Here is a 27,602-nt window from a genome sequence, read left to right on the forward strand (position 1 = left end):
AAGTAGATTTTTCAACTAAAAGGGCAGTGTAATGTAGCTCAGGTCTTGAAGCTAAGTGTTTATTGTGGATGAAAGTGGGAATTTCTCCAATAAAATATAGAGATTAACAATAGTGCAGAGTTTCTTGTCATTGAATTCAAAATAGGTAATAAAGTTTTCTCTTCAATATTAACTTCACGTGTTGTTTTATACAGAATATAGGTCTCCGGTTCTTTTCAAAATGTAATACTGTATGAGTAACCATAAACTGTTCCTGAGTGATCGCGTGAAGTCAGCCCGGAAACAAGAAAGGGAGGAGCGGAACAAACGCGAGTGGAGTTCGAGGATCCCAAGAAGGAAGCGGCCATATTTCATGTACTACCGCCTCCCACCAAGGGTGGCGCTGTGGTGGTGATTCAGAACAAAATGGCGGAACAATATGGTGGCGATCTCCAGGCAGCCGCCATATTGTCGGCCATTTTGGAGTCCCCACTGGCAGCCCCTCACACTCCGGGCGGAAACACTCCCCTCTAACCGGAAACTGTCACACTCCGGGCGGAAACACTCCCCTCTCACCGGAAACTGTCACACTCCGGGCGGATAGACCCTTACGAAGCACTGTCATCTATCTACGTCACCACCGTGCGCCCTGTGTGCAGACAGGCTCGGTCCATTCCGTTATGTTTACCGTCTAATCTGACAATCTGAGGCCTCCGGGTTATCCACATTCAGCCCAAACATCGACACGTTTATGTGCCGTGACTATATCGTATAGTCGGTGATCATCAGCTCCATTTTTAGTAAAGAAAATGGAGTCCGCCGAGGCCAGCGAGGAGAAGACGAGCTCAGTGTCCGCGGCTCAGAGGAGAGCCGAGATCCGGAGGAGGAAGCTGCTCATGAACTCAGAGGATCGGATGAACAGAATCGTGGGCTACGCCAAAACCGAATCTGAAAACAACGGTATGTGGAGATAAACCAGCCTGTTGCCAGCCCTCACTTTTGCTTGGGTGGGTCTTCTCCAGGCAGTCCAGTGACTCCCTGCTTTTGTCTGCTCATTGCCGTTTGTTCACGAGGAATCAGCCTTCTGATCAGGTCATATTGGAGAGATATGCTCATTAATAAAGGAGGCACCCAGCACACCAGCCACATCCTCTTTGTGCCAATGCTCTGGAATCAGTTGACCTAAAAGATCATTGTAACTTGAAACTAATGAGAATTATTTTAACCCATAAATATATGCATAATTTTACTCATAGTCTCCAAGTCACACTTCTTTGTCCATGGAATTGATAATGTATTTCATAGAGAATCATAAAGGACAAGAATTTGACTTAAAATGTTCTCATTGTGAAGCTAACTCAATACAGGCCAGATCACATTTATATTTTGATAAATGAAGAATAATCTTTATTTTAGAATTGTGTTCAGGTTCGCAGGAAACTGGAGTCAATCCCAGCCAACTACAGGCGATGGCAGGATACACCCTGGACAGTCTGTCACAGGACAAACACAGAGAGAGAGACACTCTCATTCACATTTAGGGGACAGTTTGGGATCGCCAATTAACTTCACATGCATGTTTTGGGACTCTGGGTGGGGGGATACCTGTGCACATGGGGAGAACATCCAAACTCCACCCAGAAAGGCCCGGACAGTATTTGAACCCAGTATTTTAATTTTGTCTTTCCCATTGTGATGCAGAAACGCTAACCACTTACAAATATGTGCCTACATTAATTTATTGTTGCCACCCTTGTCTAGCAGAAAGATTGGAACTTTATAGCCCTTCATAGACTTTAATCCATTGTGATTATTGCACTGGACTGCAACTATCTGGAGGAAGGATACAACCCATCTTATAGGACCAGTATGTGTTGCTTTAACTGAATTTGTGGTCTTTATAGCCATAGAAAAGCTGTCTACTAGGTTTGTGAGCACATTTAATACAGTTTTGACTTTTTTACAAGTGAAGGACTTAATCAGCAGGGTGCTACAGTATCTTTCATTTATTTTGCTTTCTGACAAACATCATCTACTATCAGCTAATTGCCCTTTGTGAGTAGTTGTTGTAGACATGAGGGGAGAAGGGGGCCTTAAAAGTGATGTGATTGATGTTGTCTTCTCAACAGGAGCGTCTCGGCGTCCCACAGAACCTCGTTTCCACCTGGACCTGGACAGGACGGAGCCATGGTCCTCCTCATCACCCTCCACCAGGCCGTCCCCCTTCCTGGCCGAGGCTTCGGGACTTGGCAGCCGCTCACACAGTGCCACCCCCGAGCGGAGGGGCTCCCCGCTGCCGGACTGCGGCGAACTCCCCGCAGGCTCTCTGGACGATGACATCGGCGGGCTTCGACAGAGACCGAGGGGAGAGCGGGTCTCGGACGACATCGGCGGCTCGCCACGTCGACTCCTCCAGAAGTACGTGTCTCGGTTTGATGACGCCATGAAGCTCCGGGGTCAGCTGGCCAATGAACAGCCTGCGCAGGACGGAGGGTCGGAGGTGGAGGAGCTCGATCCCTTCAGGATCTTCAGGCTCGTCGGCAGCGTCCTCCTTGCTGTTTTCGTCCGGGTTTTTGTCTGCAAGTATCTGGTGAGATGACGCAGTTGCTGTGTGTGTGTGTGTGTGTGTGTGTGTGTGTGTGTGTGTGTGTGTGTGTGTGTGTGTGTGTGTGTGTGTGTGTGTGTGTGTGTGTGTGTGTGTGTGTGTGTGTGTGTGTGTGTGTGTGTGTGTGTGTGTGTGTGTGTGTGTGTGTGTGTGTGTGTGTGTGTGTGTGTGTGTGTGTGTGTGTGTGTGTGTCACAGTATTTGAATTGATGTTCCTTGTTTTGCTGATGCGACCCTGTTGAATCATTATTTTTCAGTCAATATTTGCTCCCTTTCTCACTCTGGAACTGGCCTACATGGGACTGTCCAAATACTTTCCAAAGGTGAGTGAGTTTCTTTGTACGTTTGAGAGTTGAAATGGAACCCGGCGCCTCTCTGTGGCACCATCTTCCTTACATGGTTAGACCTCATGGCAGCAGTGACAGCTGAGAAAGTGACAACAACCACATTGTTATGCCACTACTTAATAATGTGCGTAAGGATGCACTGTCACATGCCAAATATAAAATCAAATCTTTTTCAACATGGTGCAAAATTCCCCAAATCAAACATATTTGAGCATTTCCAATGACAAATTCTCTACATGGGCTTTAGTGCCCCTTATGAACCGCCTTTCCATTATTGTGTACCAATGTCTTACACTGCATTGTTAGTTGCAAAAAACACACCAAGAGTTTCACTTTTATTCCTGATGAATGCATCAATCAAGAGAAGTAACTGGGAATAGGAGATGTCTAAGGTCAAACATGGCTTCCATGCTGTTTGTAAGAAATAGAACAAAAATAACCCTTTTCTCAATAAATGGCCCCAATGTTTGTAAAGTGATGCACAAAACAAATATGGTCTCTTTCCCTGGTAAGTGCTCGAACTTGAATGTGGTTTCCAGGTGGAGAAGAAGGCCCAGACCACCGTGCTGACCGCGGCCCTCCTGCTGTCCGGCATCCCTGCCGAGGTCATCAACCGCTCCATGGACACGTACCGGAGGATGGGCGACGTCTTCGCCGACCTCTGCCTCTACTTCTTCACCTTCATCCTCTCACACGAGATCCTGCTGCTCTTCGGCTCGGAGACCCCCTGACGGCGGATGGCAGTGCAACACCTTCCACCCCCCCCCCCTTAGCTCCCCCTGTTGCAACAACGCATGCTCGTTTGCGCCCCCTGGTGCTTGTTTGTCATTGGCAGTCTGGAAAATGAGCCCCTGCTGCCCCATGATCAGGGCCGCACACCACCACTTGGACAACCTCTCATTGTTTTAGCTTCTCCGGCTTTAACTGACCCAGTTTGCTCCAGACCGCCTGGGTCTGCGTTTTCTTCTTAGTGAGCCGAAGCAGCGACACAGACAGTTTTTCTTCTGCGTACGAGTGAAGAATGTACCGTCGTTTATTGTTACACTGGGCAACCGCCCTCTCTGTTGGGAAACACTGGAGTGCGTCGACGGGCTGGGCGATACTTCTCATTTCTGTTCAGGTCCCAATAATCCATCCATCATTTCAGTCTATTTCATAGCTTCATCCTGGAGTTCATTGCACCACCCAACATGCAAGCTTGAGGCTGCATGTTCTTCCTGTGCCTGCGTGGGTTTCCTGTAGATTCTCCGGCTTCTTCCCACTGTTTGAAAAGACGCGTATGTCGGCGCGAACGTTGCTCTTTGTCCCTCTGTTTTGGCCTGCCCGGAGTTGGCGGATATGGGTTAACTTAGCGACTTTATACTGGATCATTTGGAAATGACGATTTCCAGTAAAATGCCTTACGTCAGACAACTTTAATCATGAGGTATAATTGAACACATGCCTGAACGAAAGTGTTTCAGCAAACCTTTTGGGGTTTCAGCGTCATGCACTCAGCAACAAGGTTCATTTACAATATGTTAACGCTCACTTTTTGCTTTAACTTATTCATTAAAGGAGATTTCTGTTGATATTTTGCCCCAAATAAACTACCAGAGCTCTGCCCAGTGTATTCACTTTAGTAGCAGCGACATTTAAGTATGGGAGATGTATTATTTAATAATTGTATATTCTTGATTTGATCCCTGTCTTCTCCCTAAACAAGTAAGATGGGATTTCATTTTTACACAATAGAAGATCAGTTGCAGATATTTGAGTCTCATGTTGCCAGATTTTCATTCTGATCCAGAAATATTCCATTTCATCAGATTATATACATATTGAGTCTCTACTGTATTAGAAGTACTGCAGTACAGTTCCTACTTTTACAATTATTATCCGCATACAGACGCAATAATTGAAAATACACTACAACATTGACCATTCACTCATAATTACAGATTAATTTTAAATATAATTTGTCAAGAATGTTCATTTTGAGTCATTCTACAGCAAAGCCTCTCGATTCTGCTGCCAGACAAAACCTGCTTGAAAACCTTAAATTGTTTTGAGGGGCTTGTGGCGTATCGGGCAGAGCAGGGGTCTGCTCATGCCTTAACAACACTTCACACTAACATCATGCATATTAAAAGTAGAAAAAATAGAGCCTAAGATAAATAGGAAAAAAAAATGTGCTGATTGAAGTGGAAAGACCACAAGTTTAGAAATAAATCTGAAGTATTAAGTCTTGATTTGTTATAATTGATAGGTGAAGAATGAAACGAGCAAAGAGCTGCACATGGAGTTCCATGTTTCCCCTCGCACGGTCGCCCGTCGCCTCAGAGCTGCACCACTCATACTGCAAGTGGAAGTCACAAGACAAAATGTAAAGAAAATAGACGTCATGGAGCTTTTTCCGAAAAGTTCAATGATCAGACGTTTGCTTTTATCCTTGGGTTTCTTTTAGCTCTTTTTTTAATGCGAATACTGCCATTTCTTTTCCTTGGAGGTCTTAGGTTTTGTTTTAAACTTAACTGTGTGTGTGGGGGGGGGGGGGGGGGGGGGGGGTGTTGGGGGTTTGGGGGTGTTGGGGGTGGAGTTCTCAGTTGAAGCAAGAAGAGCAGCGCCCAAATAGACGATCATCGTCTGAACGAGTTGAGAAGAGAAGTGCAGACGCTCCTACGCTTTCTCAAATATTACATGTTTACATACATGGTCCTGCAGCTTTAGAGATTCAGCCTTAGTTTCACTGTTCAAACGCTTCAGAAATCGTTCATTTCAGGATTTATCTCAAGAACCCTTTTAACTCTGTATTCGTGTCGTGGCAAACCTCCGCCGTGGGCAGAATGAGCATATTGTCCGTTATAAAAGGGTCCACTGACATTACCAACAGGTCTCCTCGTCTTGTTCGTCTCGACTCCGAAGCATTTAGTCTTGAAATGTGCAGCGTTTCATTTTTGCACGGCTGCGAGATTTAAAAATCGCAGCGAACTTCGTATATAAGCGGGAACGTTTTTTTGGGGGGGTTTTGGGGTAATTTATATGCTTATGTGTTCAGTATTTCTGGTGATGTGTCCTGCGTAGCTTTTGTTCAAGCTTCATACAGATACTCCTTACTTCTACATGTCCTCGCTTTAATTTGACCCAAACTAATTTATTAATGTGAATACTTTTTTCTTTTTTTCTTTTTTTCTGTGAAACTGACCGTGCGATTTATCCCACAACTTCTCTGATCTACTTGATTGTTTTTGATATAATGGGTTTACAGAAAGGTAAAGCTGTTTTTAAATATGTGTGACGGTATCCTACATATTTGAAGTAATGGATTTAGTGTTGATGTGATGTAAAACAGCCTCGTTAGCAGGACGATTCATACCAAATAAATACTCCTTGTGTGATGTACTCTAGTTTGACTCCTGGTTGTTTCTTACATGTTTTCCTTTGCGGCTCTCTGAGATTTGTAGGAGACAGAAGCAACACTTTCCAGTAAAACTTACTCTCATTATTGATTTAACCCATAATAAAGCAACTGTGAGTAAGAGGTGATGAAAGATGTTTCACACCTGGTTAATAACATTTCTTAAAAAAAAAAAGCTCTTTTAAAATTCAGCATTCAACATTTGAATCCCACTGTGATCAATTTACTGTCACACAGACTAGAACAAACACTCGGTCGAGCGCATACCTTCACCAACGCCACATTTGTCACCACGGAAACCAATAGATTACAAGGTTATTTGATCCACCACGTCACTCCTTCCATCTTTTGTCATGGTCGCTCGAACTGCTTCATGTTATCACTGTAGACACGGATCTCATTTGATTTCTTTTGATCTCTAAACTCCTCCATGAGGTGCCTCTCCCATCCACTTTGTATGCAACAGTTCTCTGCAGGTCTTTGGGATTTATTCGTGAATGGTTAACCGTGAGCATCCCAAAATTTAATCAATTGGTCCTTGGATAAAAAACAAATCATCCCAAAAGATTTCATGTAATTCAGGTAAGTGGTTTGTTTTTCAGAAAGTTGGTAAAACACATCCATACTTACATACAAACCAATAAATAAGTACACAGCCAAAAACATAACCTTCACCCCAACTTTCATTGGCGAAGGTAAGAATGCAGAAATGACCAAATACAGTCACTTGCATGTCAAACGGTTAAGCAGTAGTTCAAATACTCAAGTCAAAAAGGCAAAGGTTAAAGTACTAATGAAACTTGAATTTTGAACATTAGTCACACACACACACACACGCACACACACACGCGCACACACACACACACACACACACACACACACACACAAACTAGGATTCAATTGTCATATTTGTGAGTCAAAAATGTTATCTTCTAAAGTAAAACAATATACTATCCTGGAGTGTCTTTATATAAAAGATGGTTTTATAATCTCACAAACACCCCATTACAGAACCTACAATTCCGGTTAACCCATAAGATACGACAAAATGAACACTGGGACACACCATTTAATAGTCTGTACACATATATATATGTTTTTCTTTTCCTTTTCAATAATTCTGTTAATCTTTAGCATTAAATTTATTCTTAAGCTCATTACAGAGCAGCAGCTGAATTTGCTCAATTAAAACACAATATTATGTTATATTTATTCGTCTAGTATTATTGATTTAGAATGCAGAAAAAAACTTTTTCAGCACTTAAAATTAATAATCTTCACTTTCACCACCTGTGGCGACATGTTCTCTGGGCTCCTTCTGGGCTGCAATTTGACCTCACACCGCCAGGGGGCCCTCTGTTCTTTCACTGCACGGGTTCATGACGTGTCACGTGACAGTCGCAGAGTTTCTACGTAAAAATAGAACGACATAAACATCCATTGGAGTCATTTTAATCTGGGAATAATTCCACTTCTCTAAACTCTTTAGAGGCACAATGGGACGCGAGTCAAGGTATGTCCATATTTCTGAGGTCAGTTTGACCTTCGTGTTCTTGATTTACTGGACTTAAACTTCCTGCTGCTCTTAAGAAACTGCTTTAACTTCAGAGGCTAATGTTAGCATGTCGGCTAACGAGACGTTCAACACGCGTCAGCCTGCAGGAGCTCCATGCAGGAGCAATGGAATAGCTACTCGGCATTTTTCATGTGCAGTTACTCAATTAATGCGCTGTTTGCTTCTCAGACATTACAGGAAACGTTCCGCGTCTCGCGGCCGCTCGGGTAGTCGGTCCAAGAGTCGCTCCCCGGACAAACGCTCCAAGAAAGATGACCGAGACCGAAACAGGAGGGAGAGGTCCCGTAGCCGGGATCGGCGCAGGTCCCGGTCCAGAGACAGGAAACGACCCAGGTGGGCTACCCAGACAAACCCCTTCTAGACGGACTTGACACAGAGAAGCCCGGGGTTTTTTCAGAACACCACGGGACTGTGTCTTATTCAGTGATTTCTTTATCTTTGCCCAGGCGCTCCAGGAGCAGAGAAAGGAGGAGGTCCAGGAGTCGAGACAGGAGGAGGTCTGGAAGCAGGAGCCGAGCGCGCAGGTCCCGGTCTGGAAGTGCCAGCAAAAGCAGGAGGACAGATGAAAAGTGAGACTTAATGAGTGAACGAGTAGTGGGGTGACTACTACTTGAATGCTGATTTAAAAGTTTTAAAAGTTTATGTATTGCATAAAGCACATTAATACACATCAGTTGATATTAAAAAGTTGATATTGACTAAAATTTGGTGTAAACAAGGGACAGTGTTCATCCATCCAGCTTGGGATGCTGGAGTCAATCCCAGCTCACTATGGCAAAGGGTGGATACACTCAAGACTGCTTGACCATGCACTACTCGGTGTATTTTTTTTGTTGTCATTATTATTATTATTATTATTATAACTAATTACTGGTTTATTTTACATTTGTGTTTTCTAATCATTCCCTTAGGCCTAGGAGCAAAGAGAAAGACAACGTTGATCCTTTATCCGAGAAGAAAAAGGTTAAAGAGGAAAAAGAAGACGAGAAGGTTGAGGATGTAAGTCACAAATATTCTTTCTACCCTGCTGCAGTTCTCGTATTCTGCCATGATAATAACAAGATAAATAGAGAGAGATTATTTTAGATATTTATTTTTTTCCCCTGCAGCAAGACTTTGATCAAAACAAGCTGGAGGAGGAGATGAGGAAGAGGAAGGAGCGAGTGGAAAAATGGAGAGAAGAGCAGCGGAAGAAGGCAATCGAAAACATCGGAGAGATCAAAAAAGAGCTGGAGGAAATGAAACAGGGCAAGAAATGGAGCCTGGAGGATGATGATGGTGAGGAAGCGTTGTTGACGAAACAAACACATTGGGGCTGTTTTGATTGTTAATGTCCATGACTAGTCTTATTCATTGAGCAATATTTGTTTAGCATCTGCAATATCAGCCTATTAATGTTTTGTTTTGTAACTGATCATATAAACACGGGCATGTATTGTTATCTCTGCATGGCCTTGAAATAATGTGTTTATTTCAGATGATGATGAGGAGGGCTCGGCTGTAATGGATGCCGATGACGACGAAGAAGTGGATGGAAAGGGGGAGATTAAAGACAAGGACATAAAGGAGGAGATGAAAGAGGAGGGTGAAAAGGAGAAGGAGGAGCCCATGGAGCAGCTGAGCGAGACCGATGATGTGGACCCTCTGGACGCCTACATGGAGGAGGTCAAGCAGGAGGTGAAGAAGTTCAACATGGGAGCCATGAGGGGAAATGATAAGGTGAGAACAAGTACAAAACCTTTCGCCCGTTAAACTGACAGTGGCAGCAGTGGACATGTTCATATTGACTATTTTCTTTCTTTTGTGTTAATTTTTAATGTTCAAAGACATTGGGCGTTTTTGTTTCTTGACTGGATGTTTGTTTGTTTTAATCAGAAAGGATCAATGACAGTAACCAAAGTGGTGACAGTTGTTAAAACCAAGAAAGGACCGAACACGCACAAAAAGAAGGGTGAACTGATGGAGAACGACCAAGATGCCATGGAGGTGTGTCTCTGAATATCTGCTTCAATGATGAAATCAAATGTTAACTCTACACTTATCTCTATCTCTATATCTCTATTTTCCTCCTCTCTTGAAATTAATGCATTTAAGACTTCAGAATTAGTTAATTTAAACGGGTCTCCTCAGCCTCCCTCTAAATATTGTGTGATGTGTTTTGGCAGTACTCATCAGAGGAGGAGGAGGTGGATCTGCAGACTGCTCTGACGGGCTACCAGACCAAACAGAGGAAGGTCCTGGAGCCTGTCGACCACGGGAAGATCCAGTACGAGTCGTACCGCAAAAACTTTTACGTGGAAGTGCCAGAGCTGGCCAGGATGTCCCCAGAAGGTCCGTGAGCACAACACAAAGATCTCCACCAGACTTTGAATAAAGGGGTTTTAGTCATGCTGTGCAGAATCACAGCTGAACACGTGTAACTATAAGTTACTACTGTGAGCGTTTACAGTAAAGCTGCTAGTTGTCCCTGTAATCAGTCACTAAAAAATAAATTTTTCTCTTTTCATAATTGTAGAAGTAAGTTCATACAGGCTGGAACTGGAGGGCATTACTGTGAAGGGGAAGGGCTGCCCCAAACCCATCAAGGCCTGGGTGCAGTGTGGGGTGTCGATGAAGATCCTCAGTGCCCTGAAGAGGTGAGCTTGATTCAACCTAACTGCAGACATGATGGATGATTATTGGGGTGCCCAGCACATTTGTTTGGAAACATATCTTGTATATAATGAAAAATAGTTCAGTCTGGTGTAAGTATGACTACTTGTATTTAATAAAAGATATACGCCACTCTTTTTTGACTTAAAAACTACAACTCGTATGATAGAAAAAACATGGTCACCTTGAATTTTCTTACTGCGTCCAGGCACAGCTATGAGAAGCCCACACCGATCCAGGCGCAGGCCATCCCTGCCATCATGTCTGGTCGAGACCTCATCGGCATCGCTAAGACAGGCAGTGGAAAAACCATCGCTTTCCTTCTGCCAATGTTCCGACACATCATGGACCAGAGGCCCCTGGAGGAGTCCGAGGGCCCCATCTGTAAGGAAGAGATGATTTTTCTACTTTATTTGGACTTCACCTCAACTACTGGCAAAATGTTGTTTTTATGCTTGTTGACCAAAATCAAATAAGTATAAACATTGTTGTTCAATTTGTCAACATCAAATGAAGATGAAACATCTTTTCTTTTTTTAACACACTGACTGCTAAATCCTTTTGTAATCTTTATAATACCCAAAAGCCGTTGAAGGATATGTTACATCCGTAGAATACTCTACTAAAACATCTTGCTGCAAACTGAGACGGACAATATATTTACTGTCCTTCCTGCAGCTCTCATCATGACTCCGACCAGAGAGTTGGCTCTGCAGATCACAAAGGAGTGCAAGAAGTTTTCCAAGCCACTGGGGCTCCGGGTGGTGTGTGTTTATGGAGGCACGGGTATCAGTGAACAGGTAAATGCACACATTGAAGTTGTCTATGCATGCTTTGTTTATCTTGAAAAACATGACACAGTGTCTCCTACTTATAAGCAGATGATGTGTTTCAACCACCTTCCTGGTTTATAGGCCATTGTTTCTACTGCCAGGCAGTTACACTGATTCATCAGCGGCAGAAAAGACTGATAAAGATTTAAATTTTTGTTTTGTGAACATTTAATATCACCACAGCTGCCACTTTACGAATCCTGTCATTTATGCCAGAGCTGTCAAGTTAAAATAAAAATACATTGGCTACAGCCATCAAGTACCATCACAAAGACATTTCTAAACTGAAATGGTATTTTAAGTAAATGTATATTGGCAGACACTGACTTTACCAAACTGTCTCTTACTCAAAAAAGGAGTCGTTTTTATTGTTTCCTAAAGTTAGGCTCTTAGTCAAACTATTACCTTGAAAAGAGTAATTGAATCTACAATCTGCGATGAAGGAGGAAGGATTGAGGAAAGATTGGAAGGATGCCATGTGTGGATATTGACACGTAGGTGAATCTGTTTATTGGGTGTAGGTATGAGGGAAAGGGTGAGTGTATTCGTGTGCAGATCGGGGTGTGTGTTGTCAGGTAGAATGGCATGTTATGATTTCATGAGAAACTAGACAAGTATAATGAAAAGCTCCTCCTGTAGTTGTATGTTATTTCTGTATATTCAGTATATAAAAGAAAAGAATAATTGCATCTGACCGTTAGCTGCTTTTTGCTGTTAAATTTTAGATCGCTGAGCTGAAGCGGGGAGCCGAGATCATCGTGTGCACGCCAGGAAGAATGATTGACATGTTGGGGGCCAACAGTGGTGAGTTAACACACAGTAATCATCTTTATTGTTTTCACAAGAACTCTGTAATGACTTTGCATGGAATTAATGTTGTAGTATGATTAAAGCAGACAATAATCCGGACCCAGTACCTCTTTACTAAACTCTTGACGTTATTTGATCACTTTTGGGATCAACAAGACAGTGGTGTGTTTCCTGAAGAACAGGGCCGGTACAGGTAGGTGGATCTGGTGCTGATGTTCCTTAACTTCTGAGCTGGAAATGATCAGATTGATTAATGTACTTGAACATGAATGTAGGTCGGTCTCATTCTGTAATTTATCTTAAAAGAAGAGTGAAACTCAACCGTGCCTTAATATGGCTGCTTCTTGTTATCACTACCAAGCACTCAGATGATATTATATTTATGTCATACCTCTTGAATACTCTGACCCACTTATTGATGTATCTTGGATTAATGATTGAAGACTGTTTAGAACTTAAATGTCTGTGTTTTGAGCAGTGATTTTGTGAAGGGCGGGGGGTCTTGTTGTTTCCACACATGCGAGGTAATCTGTAATATGTTTCCCTTGTAGGTGAAAAGACGCTCGGTCAGATAATGCTCGAAGGGGCTTCATCTCTTGTTTTGTATCTTGAGGCTGTTTTCTGACATTTACAGGTCCCTCATGCCCCTGAGATGGTACGCAAGACCAGAGACGAGCAGAGAACTGAGAAAAAGTCTATAAAATCAAACTCTGGCGGATAGAAAATGTGCAGAATTTAAAATTTTTGTCAGAAATGTGAAGTAGCTGTATCTGTATCCTGAAAAGGTTTTCAAAGTTTGTTAGAGTTGTTAAATGTCTTTTTCTAGAAGTCAGTGTGGTTTTGTAGTTAAATCTTTCTCACAGTTTTCTGATTTCCTCTTGCTCCTGTATGTCGATTTTTAGGTCGTGTTACTAATCTGCGCAGAGCTACATATGTGGTGCTGGATGAAGCAGACAGGATGTTTGACATGGGCTTTGAACCACAGGTGGGTGTTTAAGAGTTCGTCACCATTCCATTGTGCTTTGTAAACAAGTTGGTTTATAATAGTTTAATGTTTGTAGAACTGCGCGCTAATATGGATCATCTTAAAACCAGCAGCAAGTTATTAAGAGACAACAACACTTGACCATGTCGTCTGCTCTTTCCACCAGGTGATGCGTATTGTGGACAATGTGAGACCGGACCGTCAGACAGTCATGTTCTCCGCCACCTTCCCCAGAGCAATGGAGGCACTGGCTCGGAGGATCCTGGCGAAGCCCATCGAGGTCCAGGTCGGAGGCCGCAGCGTCGTCTGCTCCGATGTGGAGCAACATGTGGTAAGCCACCAGTTTTAACTTAAAAGTGTTTCATTGTTAATCTGTTTTGTCTGATCACCTCTAATATTCTTTGTGCTCTCTGCCCTGTAGCTGGTGATCGAGGAGGACAAGAAGTTCCTGAAGCTGCTGGAAATTCTGGGTCACTACCAGGAGAAGGGATCAGTCATCATCTTTGTGGACAAACAGGAGCACGCAGACGCGTTGCTCAAAGACCTGATGAAAGCCTCGTACCCCTGCATGTCTTTACATGGAGGTACCGGCTCACATACTGAATCTGCTTTTCAAAGCTATGATGCTCTACTGTGCCATCAAGTGGACTATTATTGTAAAACAGGCAGAACGAATATGACAACGGGGCTTTGGTGTGTGAAGGATTGAATCGACTTAATTAACAAGGCCAATACACAAATAATCACATTCCTTAATCACTGGGGACTTAAGGCGTGTTTCCACCACACAAAAAGTGCGGGAATGGACTGGTACAGTCCGTTACGGTTCGGGTTTCTGCAGAAACCCGAACCGTAACGGAAGAATTTGGGATTTTCTGGAAAATACCGCTCCATAGGTGGAGGCTTTTCTGCTACCCCTCCGTCGGGGTACTCGGGACCATGGAACGGGTCTGATTTTGAGGAACCTTTTGCTGATTGGTCAGTGATTTACTACACGTCCTCAATATTTAATATTAATAATATGTCGGCTGTATGAATGCCCTGTTAACATATTCAGCTTTGCACTGGTTGGGTTTTTTTGTTTAGCTTTTTGCTGCGCAACGTTCATATTGGTCCTGAAAGAGCAGGCGCGAGGCAGCGTCGCTGGCCGGTTCTCCATTGCGTGAACCGCTGCGTGCTGCTCCGGGTTCCCGACGTTGGAATATGCGGGACGCCGGAGCTGGTTCGAGCCGAGCTGCGGTGTCTGTCCTGGCATTGCGTCTGCGATCTCTGCCTCCATGCGGAAGTTGCAGCCATCACAACCAGCGGCGCGACACCGACCGGCTTTGTGACACCGGAGCGCACTCTGGTGTCACAAAGCCGGGGCGACATTCGCTCTCTCGGAACCAACACGGAAGTTGCACCTGCAGCTCTGTGGCTGCAAAAAATAAAAATAAAATAACTAAACTAATGCAAAGCGGAGTATGTAAACAATAGAGGATTCATTAGGTCCAGATCTGTCGCCCCGGCTGAGATTACTGTTGCAATGTCACATATCTGCGGAGCTCTAAACCCCGCCTACATTTTAACCCTCCCCTCTGTGGTGGAAACGCCACCCAAATTCCGGTTGGGGTCTGTTTTGCAATACCGCTCCGAACCACTCCGTTCTTTCCCTGCACTTTTTTTGCGGTGGAAACGTGGCTTTAGTGCACTACTCGTCAATATGTGCATGCTTAATTAGATGAAATCACCTTGTTATGCTCACAGACAAAGGAAGATCTCCTTTTTATTGCTTGTTCCATCGCATAGAAAAGAAGACAAAATAGATTGCAGACAAATCTGTATCCAAATCCCAAAAATCGAAGGGAGGTCCGTTGTGTTTTTCTGCTTCTTTATATTCCCTCAATCAGTTACGTGATACAGACGAATGCAAAGATTTGAAGGTGACCATTTACATCACTACTTACAGCTTGAATTAGATCGGGGGTGGCCGACCAGTCAGAGACCCAAGAGCCACAAAACTTACGGTGGCAGTACAAAGAGCCACATCATACAAATTGGACTGACAAATATACTCCCTCTCTCACGCAGACACGAAATAACATGAAGTGAAGTACATTCACACATTTCCATATCTGGAATTACAAAAGTTAGACAACAGTCGGCAAGGCATGGATTTATATCATTAACAGGGATAATTTCACCCTCAGCCACACAAATGCACAGGGACTGTCTGCAAATTGCTAAACCACTAAAACAGTGAAGGCAGATAACACCAACGTTTAATCACCATCAGACCAAGCGTGGTAGTGTGATCAAGTGAAGGCTGCAGTGATTTTAGTGGCGCTGCAGTGAATACCAGTCATGTCATTAGGTGTTTTTGTGGCATCGGTCTTCGCTTTTGCAGTGGTTTGTAATTTGCAGACAGTCTCTGCTCTCTGGTCACACAGCTGGCTGCTCATAGAAAACTATATTGTTTCTGCTGCTCCAAAGAAAAGTACTTTTGACAAAAAGGAGCTTGTAGCATATAGTCTACCTCACATCGATGGGAAAGAGGCGTCAATTGTGTGCTGATGACGTTTCAATAAAACTGCCGGCACCTTTCCCAGCTGCTGTCAGCAGGTGTAACTCTATCTACGTCTAATCCACTAATTAACTTCTTCTTCTTCTTCACATACCTGCTCCGTGTGGCTTATCTGAAGTGTCTCTATACCTGAGCCTTTGTTTACTTGCCATTGTATGCTCTAACTAGCCCGACCCATGGATCAAAGAGCCGCGGGTTGGCCACCCCTGAATTAGATGATTTTACGTTTTTCTTTAATACCATGTACATCAGATAAGCCTTGACGTTATTACATTTTAAGCTGTTCACACACTTCTAAAAACAAAACACACTGTTTTTTAGGAATTGACCAGTATGACAGGGACAGCATCATCAACGATTTTAAGAACGGAGCTTGTCGTCTGATGGTGGCCACCTCAGTGGCAGCCAGAGGCCTGGACGTCAAGCAGCTGATCCTGGTGATCAACTACAACTGCCCCAACCACTACGAGGACTATGTCCACAGGGCCGGACGTACAGGCAGAGCAGGAAATAAGGTCAGTCACTGAAAAAGAATCCCCTGGACTTGATTATGCTTCCATCTCAAAGCTGAATTGTGAGTTTGTTTCAGGGTTCAAGCATAATCCTGTGTATTTAGTAGCGTTGAATGAAATACCTTGACCACCTGCTTTTCTCTACATCTTGTTCGCTGTCTCAGGGCTATGCCTACACCTTCATCACAGAGGATCAGGTTCGCTATGCCGGCGATATCATCAAAGCCTTGGAGCTGTCGGCCTCGCCGGTCCCACCAGAACTGGAGAAGCTCTGGGCCTCCTTCAAAGACCAGCAGAAAGCGGTGAGATAAAAAATTAAGACTTTTTTTTTCTTCCCCTTTTAATTTCCTCTCAATGTTTGAATGTATGAAATATCAAAATATGCTTCATAATAAGTCCAGAAAATGATACCATCTGTCCCAATTTTGAATCTTTAACACTGACATAAGCTCTTTGTTTCTCTTTCTACTTTAGTTAGTTAGCTTCCATTAAATCTAATTATGATAATACATAAACTTTGTGACCAGGTTTATTCTGTTTTATCTATCTAATGAAAAGCAGAAACAAACTTTGCACTGCTCTCTTCCTACTGTTCTCATTCTGTCTATTCCACCAACGCAGGAGGGTAAGACCATCAAAAGTAGCAGTGGCTTCTCGGGAAAAGGTTTCAAGTTCGACGAGACCGAACACGCCCTGGCCAACGAGAGGAAGAAGCTGCAGAAAGCTGCTCTCGGACTGCAGGACTCTGATGATGAGGACGGAGCTCTGGATGTGAGTAGCTTTATTAACTGTTTTTATCCTCAAGTGCAATAACGTAAATGATAATTAATTTTGTCCAAATGTTTCGGACTCTTCAGATCGAAGAGCAAATTGAAAGCATGTTCAACTCCAAGAAGAGGGTGAAGGACCTGTCTGCTCCCGGGTCCTCCGGCGGTTCGGCTGGAGCTGCGGCTGCTGCAACAGCTGCTCTCGGAGGGATTCCCGGGTTCGGACCGACATCTGCAGGAAACATCCAGAAGCTGGAAATGGCCAAAAGGCTGGCACTCAAGATCAACGCTCAGAAGAACCTGGGCGCCGAGGCTCAGGTACAGGCTCGGGTTTCTAATAGTTTGCTTTAGACAGTCAGTCTTTCATACGTCGCGTCTCCATGAAGTAAAAATGTGCTTCTCTTGTGTGCAGGACGTGATGCAGCAGGCCACCAACGCCATCCTGCGAGGCGGCACCATCATGACGCCGTCCGTGTCGGCCAAGACCATCGCAGAACAGCTGGCTGAGAAGATCAATGCCAAGCTGAACTACACTCCCGTGGAGAAGCTGGAGGAGGAGCGGCAGGCGGCCGAGCAGGCCGAGACCGTCAAGAGATACGAGGAGGAGCTCGAGATCAACGACTTCCCTCAGGTCAGCAGAACACAGCGACACTCAGATATTCAGTGGATTTATTACGTTCACCTCAGGCACATTTCACTTTCAGGACATCAAACTCTGAAAGCATTATGCATAACACAATGTTAAAAATTTAAGAAATTTTCTTTTTGGGGCAGCAGATTTTTACATTACGTCATCAAATATTTATGTTTTACCGTCCTACATTTTTGTATTTTGTGTTCAGCTGTGCTGACCAGATGATTTCACACTGAAATTCCAATTGTTTGCCATAAAGAAAATTAGCTTTGTTTCCCAATATGCTGAGATACTTGGGATGCTGAGAACAATGCATTATTGTTTTACAGCTACTACAGTGTTGACCGTGTTTTTGTAATTAGTCCTCCAGGCAGAAGGGGGAGACATACGTTTCACACCCCTCTGTTAAGTCTTTGGACAAATAGCCTTTACTTTAAAACAGAAAATGCAGAATACATGTTGCTTTTTTATATATATTACATCAGAGGATCTGTCCTCTAGATCTTATAAAGCTTAAAAATGTTCATATTACTGTACGTGTTGCTTGCTCTTGTCAATCAACTAGAGAAATCTCAATAAGACATTTCAGTTTAAAGTGTTAAATGATCTGATTAATAATCTCATACAAAAAATACTGTTTGAATGGCTTCATTCGCTTGTTTACCTTATTTTTTTTAACAATATTTTACAGTAATCGCATGCAGTTACTCTATCATCACCCAGTAATTGTAGTCAAAACTATTTTTCACAACAAAAATACTTTGAGTTCTTTTATTTCAGACCAGTAGGAAGCTCCAGAATTTTAAATCTGTAGCAAAAAATTTGCAATCTGTGTTTGTACTTTGCAAAAAACGCAAAAGCTTTTTTCTGTGTTATCCTCCAGACGGCCAGGTGGAAGGTGACCTCTAAAGAAGCTTTGCAGAGGATCGGTGAATACTCCGAAGCCGCCATCACCATCAGAGGAACCTATTTCCCGCCAGGCAAAGAGCCCAAAGAAGGAGAGCGCAAGATCTATCTGGCTATTGAGAGTACGTATGGAGAGACGTGTGTCTGTACTTCTGTTAGGAAACGTTTTGCCATCAGTGATCATCTCCTCATGTCGGCATCCGATACACTTGGCCTGCGTTCATGGAGAATACAGGCTCTTTGTACTTGATGAAAAAGCAGCGGGACTTTCACACTGCTCTGCTCCCTCAATGTTTTATTCATAGTTTCCCCTGCAATGTTTTGATCAATAAGATCATCTAGCACTTGTGGCGTGATTGAAACTAGCAGTGGATTGATCAATAAAACTTCCTGGGGGTGCAGAAGTGTGTGAACTTTGGCTTCTTTTTAATTTTTTTCTAGGTCTCTTCCTGTGAGGGCTTGTATTTCTGAGTAGAAACTTGTTTAAATGTGTCTAAGTTAACCCATATTGAATAGATTTGGACATGAGCAGTATGATTATGGCAGGACTACAACCTCAATGTTTTTTAACATCTTGTTAATTCTGGTGTTTGTTTTCCAGGTGCGAATGAGCTGGCTGTGCAGAAAGCCAAAACGGAGATTACACGCTTAATCAAGGAGGAGCTCATTAGATTAGTAAGTTCTTACTACAACCTGTTATTCATCTCTGACTTTATTTTATTGTTTTACAAAACTATTCAGTAAATATCGGCATGATCACAGCACTAAATCATTTCTTTTTTTGTCTTTCAGCAAAACTCCTACCAGCCAACGAGCAAGGGCCGATACAAAGTGCTGTAGAGGAGGCTCACAGGAGGATTCTCCTTCCCTCTGCACGCCGTGGCCTCTGCAGTTTTTATCAGCGCAGTTCAAAATCTTGTTGTGTACATTTTTTAATGTCTTTTAGTTTCTCTTTGTTTTGCTCCATGCGTTTCCCCCCGTGCTCCACTCGCCTTGCCTGTGGTCTTTATACAGTCTAATATCTTCAGTCATCAAACATCTACCGTGAACTATCTGCAATATTTCTTTAAATAAAGAGACACACTTGCTCTGTTGTTGTTATTTGCATAAGAGAGTCCCATATGAAAGCTGTTTTTACTCCACAATAAAACATGTCACAACGGAAATAAACTCCAAAACCTGTTGGGATACTTTGTATTTGTACCAACTGCTTATTTTAATTATTCAACAGCCTTTCCTTTGTATATTATTCATCGGTGTTGGGAAGTGTTTAGTAAAAACCTGGATCCTGCCTCCATTTCATGACAATAAAGGAAGTTCTTGCAGCTGTATTCCCTCTCGTTTCATGGCAATGAGTATTTTTTTAAAGGAGTTAAGAGTGAAAACGTGTGAAAGAGAAGAACAGCCTCCACAGCCTCCGTTTGCTGCAGTGCGCATGCTCAGACTGCGCTCCCCGTCTTATTAATTTTTAATGGAAAATGGCTGCGTTTCTTATCCAAACCGCTGGAGCTGGGAATTAAAAGAAAAGCCCCTCCAACTGAGCCCACCTCGCCTCCCTTCACCTTTTTTTGTTTATCTTTTTTAAAACTCGCGTTGTAAAACGATCCGACGCGGTGATCGTGCGCGACCTTACCGACGTCCTGCGGTGCGGAGAAACATTTGTGGAAATGTATCGACTCGCGCTTTGAGGGATGAAAGATCATTTTTCTCCTTAACCCTTTCTGCTCCGAGATCTGCGAAACAATCGAGGTACAGTAAACCTTCGAGCCAGAGCCGGCGGCGAGCCGCCGCTATTTGTTAACGAACGACAAAAAGCTCCCCGGGCGCACGCGCCCGCACGCGATATTTGCGCACTTTCCGTGCGTCCTGGAACAAAAAAAATCCGAGTCTCATTTTTCCCCCTTAAAGCCTGTTATTTGGGCGAAGTGGAGCGTCAGTGCTGCACATTACACTGGGGAGGTAAAGTGACACCGGGGGCATCGGGTTTGTTTGGTCGTCTGGACGCAAAAGATGCTGAATCCATGTGCATATTTGTATTTTCTTTTATTAATTTTTTTGTGAATGAATATTACTACAGACAGTGTAGACTAGAGTATGTGGTAGTAAAAGTCCACACCTCCTTCAATCCAGATTCCCTCTGCAGAAAACAAGGAGAGTCTCATGATGTTTTTCAGCTGCAGTCTGCCTCTTTGCTTCAATCATCAATAATAAAACGTATATTTTATAAGGTGGGTTATTTATCAGGGCAGGAATACATCATCTCAGCTGAGTGATAGGTGTTGCTCAAAAGCACCTCTCACTTTCCCCACAATATTTATGTAGCATGAAACATTTAGACTTGCCTCAATTAAAATAGCATCTGCACAGTTTGACCTACTTTCATGAAATGCCTCAATGTAAATAAAAGGAGGTTTGGGGAAATCCTGCAAATCAATCCTGCGAATCAAATATGTATTTGACCCCAGATTGTGTTCAGCAGGCAGCCTCGTGTTGAAAACAACTGCAAGGAGAAACACTGGGTGTTATAAGCATGCAAATAGGAAAAATCATATGATCAGTGGTTAATGTCTGTCAGGTGAAGCTGGTGTGTCCAGAAAATGTTATTAAAGGTGCAACCTGGAAGATTTTGGTAATGCCCTTTTTGTGCTTCAGGGGGCAGCAGTGAGTCAATGTTTAATTAGTAACAACACAGAGCTGCAGCCTCAGTTGTCTGTTAATGATTCAACCTCCCATTTTTCCCTTTAAACTGTGGACAGGGGATGCTCCGAGCAACTAATTTCTCTGTTAAGTAAATTAAAATTTTAATTAAGAGTGTTTGACTAGTTTAAAATAAGGAAGACACTCAGAAAACAGTACAAAACCGGCACAATCTATCATTGGGTGGTGTGCAATGCTTTACGTCTCAGCCCAGTGTATTCAGGCTATAATGACTTCCCGAGGCCATTAACGTCTACTGAGGCTCCATTTACGACAACCTTGTCAAGTGAAAATCGAAAATGTTCATTGCGTTTCGGGGGGCCGTTTACGTGATGGCTTCCAAGGTGGAACTTTTCAAAAATGCTCCAACTCCGTCTTTGTGGAAATGGCGGAAACGCTGTTACTGCACGTCCGCACCATGGCTGTCGTAAATAGTTCTTGAGCACATGCATGAGTAGATCAACATTAAAAACAATTTTGTGTCATGACTCCCAGTCCATATTCTCCTCGGACTTCGTAGTTTTATAGTCGACATTCATCAGAATAACAATCCAAATTCATTGTCTGTCCACTACAATGTCCATGTTCTCCCATTGTTAATGTTTATGGCGCATGTGTGTGCGGTTTAATTATTGTTTCACTTGAGACGGAGGCATGTAAGCCAGGCCTAAGATATGTAGAAGCATATCAATGTGTGAAGAGTTATCGTCTATACCCGGGCAGTATGAGGTATTATATATGGTTGGTATCCTAAACAAAGCTGTTTTGAAGTTGCTGTCGGCTTGAGGTGGACTGCTGTCTGATGCACTGTGGCTCCAACTAGTGGTGGGCTGGCACACGACAGTTCGATGGGGCCTTGTACATAGAAAACTAACTGACTAGTATTTTTGATTAGGTGGCCATAGTGAGTCAGTTTGTCTTCAGCTCTTTTAAATTTCAGTCAGAATCTTCCTCAGAGATCTCCAGCAGCTTGTTGTTGGTGTATCACTCGAAATGCTATCATTTAAACTAAATACTAAATACTGGACTGGCTGCTTCGCCCCATATTATGACTGCCACTTTCATCTATTAGTCATTTTTTGTCTATTTTATATTACTCATCCTCATCCTCTAACCTTGAGGTACAGTTAGTGAAGCAGTGATGAGCCCTTCACAGTGTGATGAAGATCATTAATTTAGCACTTTTCTTAACTATTCTCTGACACCTCAAAGTGTCACATGGTTTATTTCCTTGTCAACAAATTAAATATGAACATAAATGCAAGCTTATATGATGTTATAGCATGTTGGCACTACAAAATAAATAATTGCAGAATCACTATAAATCCATTACAAGTAAACATGTTTTCATATTCAGGTTGTACACATGAGTACACGCATACACACACATTATATCCGTTTAAAATTATTTATCTTTGTATTCTTTTTTGACTTGGACTCAAAATTATTCAATAAATTCACCTACATTGACTGATTTGCACATTTCTTACATTGTGATTTAAACACTGTATTTTAATATTTATATTACAGCCACCCTCTCTCTCCATTTACGTGTTCTCTATGTTCTTATTTCTGGCTTTGTACATCATTTGGGTTGTCCTAAATTGAATCAACACATTTCAATGTGTTTGATGTCACAAACAATGGGGGTTGTGTGTTTTCTGTAATATACATATTGTCTGCAGGGTGTTGGACGGTTCGAGTCACACACATTACCTTAAATTTGCATGTTTTTGTTCCCCCCATGTGGCCATTGAATTGAATATACTCTGCAAATGCAGCTGTATCCAGCAGTAATGCACCTCTCAATGGTCGTACAGCCCTCCAGCCACAGAGGGGCAGCACTGAGCAGATTACAGCGTGATGAAGACTGTTCATATCAGAGACACCATGGATGAGACATTTCATTCTGCTAATAGACTGTAAATCAAAGAATGCATGTAGTTGTGAGCTCAAACATGCAGGAAGTCTCATCCTGTCACTTTCCCCACTTTCTTCAGCCACATGTATCTTCCAATACCAAGTAATGTCAATACAATGCAGATACCTTGTTAAATGTTTAGGGAAGTAAGGTAAAAGCAGTTTATTTTCAATTATATCAATGAAATGACACTGAGACAAAGACTATTTTTAATTATTATTATTCCACATAGTTGACACTGTTTTTCATATCTGGTTTTAGAACAAACAACAATCAAAATGTACCAAGTTCTGTGATCTGCCGTCATCAACCTGCATCTCAGCCCCTGATTAGATGATCCCAGTGCTCCTAGAAGTTGTTCCTGAGATAGTTCCTGTGGATATTAACAAGAGAAGTACGTTTGGTTGCTGTGTTACCTTTGGTTGCTCCTTTTCGGGGTCACCAAAGGGGCATCATGTGATCTACATGTTTGAATGCTGCGATCTGAGCAGTTGGGGGTTAAGGATCTCGCTCAGGGACATACAGTGGTGACCTGTTGGTAATGGGACTGGAACTAGTAAATTACAAAATTCACTTCATTAACCTCTTTGGTCTGTAATATCTGCATTTTGCACCAGAAGCTTTTATTGAAATTGGCTTCATGTTGAAATTGTACACATTTTCATCTCGTATACTCTGCATCATCACAACATAGAAAAGCTTTAAAGTTCAATTCTAAAGGTTATTATGACACTATTTCATAGCTGTGGCCTGTTCAAGGTGAAATCGAGCTGTTTGTGGCCCCTGAATTAAAACATGTTTGACACCCCTGATTTAGAGTGAATCTCAGAACCTTTTGTTGTCAGACATTTTTGTCACAAATCTATCCATCTCTCTTTAGATGAATTATATTTAACTTGCACTCACCAGAAAATAAAACTCTGCACAGACGTGTTGATATTAATGTATTTGTGTGTGATGTCCGTCCCCCAGCAGAAGATGATGCGCCAGGTGACAAGCAGCGACTTCTGCATGAACAGCAGGCCGTCGTGCCTGGCGGAGGACGGCCACCACCCCGCCTCCCACTTCGACCTGTGCACCTCGCAGGCCAGCAAGTTCTACCCTCCGCCCCCTCCCACGTCCCTGCAGATGACCCTGGCTCCCATGACCTTACCCACCCAGAGCCACAAGTCCATGCTGTGCCAGAGACAGGAGGTCCTGGTGGCCGACCCCCGCTCCGCTGGGAAGCTCCCCGGCCTGAAGGGCGCCGAGCAGACACCGGAAGACGGCAAGAAGAAGAGCAAGGCCGCGGGCAAGACGGGCCGACGGGGGAGGCCCCTGGGAACCACCAAGCTGGCCGGATACAGAACCAGCACGGGCCGACCCCTCGGCACCACCAGAGCCGCCGGGTTCAAGACGAGCCCGGGGAGGCCGCTCGGTACCACCCGGGCGGCGGGGTACAAGGTGAGCCCCGGGCGGCCACCCGGCAGCATCAAGGGCCTCTCGCGCCTCAACAAACTGGCTTACAGTAGCACCTGCAGCGGAGCGGCCTTCCCCTACCCGCTCCCACACAAAGAACTCCTCTGTGAACCTTCCTGCAAAGAGAAGACCACCGATGAGTAAACGCTTTACTCAGTTTCTACTCCATCCTTCACCGCTGGAATAAGACATGCGTATATACAGGTTTCCTGCCAGATGTGGAGGGCGATCCGGATCCTTCTCTACTCCGTGGCTGCGTGGAAGACATTTTCTATTAAACGTGTTTGTGTCATTTGTGTGCCTGCCACCTCATATAATCACTGTTGGTTTCTCAGTGCTGTTGCTGGAGCTCCATAACGTGGGGAAGGTTTCACTGCACATCGCTGTGTAAAAAATACAAGGTGTTCATCGATGGAGGGGCTTTACCTTACTGTAGTGGTAGTTGGATTTTTTTAGTGTGCTATATGTAGCATTTTTACACCGTCACATAATGGAAACGTGCTTGGAAAGATTATTTCCCGCATAAACGCTGTAAACAAAGAGGAAGGGGTTGCTCATAAGATTCATATATCTGCTTGAATGTTCATCGCGCTACTGTCTTCAGGATGAGGACGACGAGTAGCAACACTGTCAGGAAGGGTTAGCGAAAATGTGGCGTTTATTTTTGGCACCGATCAGAAGTGACTGGCTTGTGTCCGAGTGCCTGGCCCGTTGGCAGTCTGGAGATGAACCTACAGCTCCCCAAAACTGAAATCTGACTCCGTGGCTCCAGAAAATTACTTTATCCAAAGCATAATTCCTCCGAAACACTTGCTAGAAGGTTTTCATATTCTTTGCATGCAGATGCTGACTCATCTTACTGACTGTTGTGAGAAATGACACTGCTATTCTAGTTCCAACTGAGCTTTTGTTTTTAATGCTATTTTTTTTATTAGTAAAAAAATTAATAAAACACAGCTTTTCTTAAAAGTCCCATATTATACAGTTTTTCAACCATTTCAAATAGGTGTCAGAGGTCCAAAAACATTGTATTCAAAGTGTATTCCCCAAATCCAGCCTTTGTCCTGAATTCCATTCAGTCTAAAAGTCCCTGTAGTGAGCTCTACTGAGAACAGGCTCTTTCTGTGTCTGTACCTTTAAATGCTAATGGCATGTGTGAGTTTTCTGGCAGCATTTGCGAGGAGAAAAAATAGCGCACGATTGTCATTTTAGAGGGCAGAGCTCATCTACGTTAGGAAGGGTGAAAGGGAGTCTCCACTACCCCGAGATGGAAAGAGTAATAGAATATTCTACTCAAGTAAAAGTACAAGACTTTGATAAAATTTTATTGAAGTACAACTGAAATTACCTGTCTGAAAATGTACTCGTAAAATGTGCTCAGAGTAAAAGTGACTTGGTTACTTTTCTGACTGCAGGAGAATGGTCTCTCCTGAGACTGAGTCCTGTCATGCGCCCACATCTTTGCGATTAACTTGAGCACGGCCTTTTACTAAACTATGACTTAACCATGACGCTACAAGTTTCACTTACCTCTTCATGCTTTCGCAGGTTTGATGTGGAATTGTTAAAAGCTGCTACCTCGGTCTCTCTCTGGCCAAACATAGCTTACGCTGCATAATAATGCTGTGGCCTCGCTTGCGCTTGAAGCCGAAGTGCTCCCTTAAATATGGCCAGGGGTTCACATCGTTTTCTTCGACTTCAGCTCCAGCGGAAGTGGACGAGGTTTCGCTTTGCGCTGGTTCCGTACCACAGACGCCCGACTCAGTCTCCATCTTTGTTGTGACATTAGCGGAAATTTGATCTCCTACCCGTCATTCACTACAGTATTTTATTTTTAAAGTATTTACTCAGTAACGGATATGATTGAATATGGAGCAAAGTATACTTAAGAAAAAGTAAAATGACAGTTAATAAAATTAATTAAAGCACAAGTACACAAACATTACTACTCAATTACAGTACCGCGAGTAAATGTGTTTTGTTACTTTCCACCTCTGCCACTACCAGAGGTAGCGATTAGTTCCCCAGGTGACATCATGAAGGGAAAATCTCAGATTTGCTTGTAGGAGCACACGTTCGCTAAAATGTAGAGCAAGCAAGTGAGGGCAATGACAGACTTTCTTCACTTCTGGGGCCTCGTACACCTGCTATAGGGACACATATTACCGTTAGAAAACCATTAGAGAGTGAATTTTGCATAATATGGGACCTTTAACCTTTGCTAATCATTAATTAATACAGACTTTGTTGTTTCTCTCTGCTTTATGTCACCTTTTGTTGCGCCAAGTGTGATTTAGGAATTTCGGTTCATATTAAAATTAGACTCGCTTAAACACATAATCCTTGTTTGATGTATTTCTTCTTAAAGTAGCAAACCAAGGAGAAAAAAATAATAATCTTGGAACTTTCAAGTTGGGCAATTCACAACACGAGGAAAAGCTAACGAGTTAGCCCCATGAATATCTGGCAATAATATCAACCAACAAAGATTTGTCAATCCAACCTCTAGACTACACTTCTACGCATATGGAAATACTGCTGTTTTCTTGTCGTGAGCAAACTTTATACTAAACGAATAGATTATGGCAATTTTGGCTTCGACTGTAAGAAATATTCTTTCTCATGTAGACACACAGTTGACATCACAAATGCAGCATGACAATGAAACACCCTAAATATGAAAAATGTCACCTAGAATTCACATTTATTGCGCCAAAGAACAAGTCTGATTTTGTTTTCTTGGAGATTTATTCGCTCAGTTTAACCTTTCATTTAATAAGCGTTTCATTCTGTTCTCATAAGGTTGTCATCCAAAAATTAGATAGAGTTAACCAAAAGGCATTGCTTTAAATTTCAATACTTACAACAAAACCTGTGACTGTCTCATCATGTTTGTGTGTCTCTGCATATTCTTATTTGTTCAGGTTGGGAGCATCTCGAATCAATTGAATCAGACCTATA

General features: G+C 43.0%; 3 protein-coding genes across 4 annotated transcripts; all 3 read left to right on the plus strand.

The window, feature by feature from the left end:
* Positions 1-596: 596 nt before the first annotated feature.
* Positions 597-6,308, plus strand: camlg (calcium modulating ligand). Its single transcript, XM_080482572.1, has 4 exons — positions 597-939; positions 2,109-2,569; positions 2,841-2,906; positions 3,470-6,308. Exons 1-4 carry the CDS (start codon positions 789-791, stop codon positions 3,659-3,661), a joined length of 870 nt encoding a protein of 289 aa, XP_080338698.1. The 5' UTR covers positions 597-788; the 3' UTR covers positions 3,662-6,308.
* Positions 6,309-7,720: 1,412 nt separating this feature from the next.
* On the plus strand, positions 7,721-19,890 carry ddx46 (DEAD (Asp-Glu-Ala-Asp) box polypeptide 46). Its single transcript, XM_080482825.1, has 23 exons — positions 7,721-7,840; positions 8,072-8,236; positions 8,350-8,472; positions 8,815-8,902; positions 9,013-9,181; positions 9,381-9,622; positions 9,779-9,889; positions 10,069-10,234; positions 10,419-10,539; positions 10,764-10,939; positions 11,234-11,355; positions 12,114-12,192; positions 13,101-13,183; positions 13,350-13,514; positions 13,605-13,767; positions 16,068-16,261; positions 16,423-16,560; positions 16,880-17,029; positions 17,116-17,343; positions 17,438-17,656; positions 18,543-18,687; positions 19,167-19,240; positions 19,358-19,890. Exons 1-23 carry the CDS (start codon positions 7,824-7,826, stop codon positions 19,403-19,405), a joined length of 3,186 nt encoding a protein of 1,061 aa, XP_080338951.1. The 5' UTR covers positions 7,721-7,823; the 3' UTR covers positions 19,406-19,890.
* Positions 19,891-20,020: 130 nt separating this feature from the next.
* cUnh5orf24 (chromosome Un C5orf24 homolog) lies at positions 20,021-26,971 on the plus strand. Of its 2 annotated transcripts, none has more exons than XM_080483722.1 (2): positions 20,021-20,314; positions 24,156-26,971. In XM_080483722.1, exon 2 carries the CDS (start codon positions 24,162-24,164, stop codon positions 24,783-24,785), a length of 624 nt encoding a protein of 207 aa, XP_080339848.1. In that variant the 5' UTR covers positions 20,021-20,314; positions 24,156-24,161; the 3' UTR covers positions 24,786-26,971. The 2 variants fall into 2 exon arrangements, with proteins under 2 accessions (XP_080339848.1, XP_080339847.1); XM_080483721.1 differs by having other exon boundaries at positions 24,159-26,971.
* Positions 26,972-27,602: the final 631 nt, after the last annotated feature.

This window comes from Lipophrys pholis (assembly GCF_963383615.2).
Source record: "Lipophrys pholis genome assembly, chromosome: 16".
NCBI classification, from domain to species: Eukaryota; Metazoa; Chordata; class Actinopteri; order Blenniiformes; family Blenniidae; genus Lipophrys; species Lipophrys pholis.

Excerpts from the sequence above, each read along its gene's own strand:
- camlg (XM_080482572.1), top strand. The coding sequence starts at position 789 with ATGGAGTCCGCCGAGGCCAGCGAGGAGAAGACGAGCTCAGTGTCCGCG. Across the intron at positions 940-2,108 it reads AACCGAATCTGAAAACAACG|GAGCGTCTCGGCGTCCCACA; the intron begins GTATGTGGAGAT and ends TCTTCTCAACAG. Across the intron at positions 2,570-2,840 it reads TTTTTGTCTGCAAGTATCTG|TCAATATTTGCTCCCTTTCT; the intron begins GTGAGATGACGC and ends ATTATTTTTCAG.
- cUnh5orf24 (XM_080483722.1), top strand. The coding sequence starts at position 24,162 with ATGATGCGCCAGGTGACAAGCAGCGACTTCTGCATGAACAGCAGGCCG.
- ddx46 (XM_080482825.1), top strand. Across the intron at positions 10,540-10,763 it reads ATCCTCAGTGCCCTGAAGAG|GCACAGCTATGAGAAGCCCA; the intron begins GTGAGCTTGATT and ends TACTGCGTCCAG. Across the intron at positions 13,184-13,349 it reads ACATGGGCTTTGAACCACAG|GTGATGCGTATTGTGGACAA; the intron begins GTGGGTGTTTAA and ends TCTTTCCACCAG.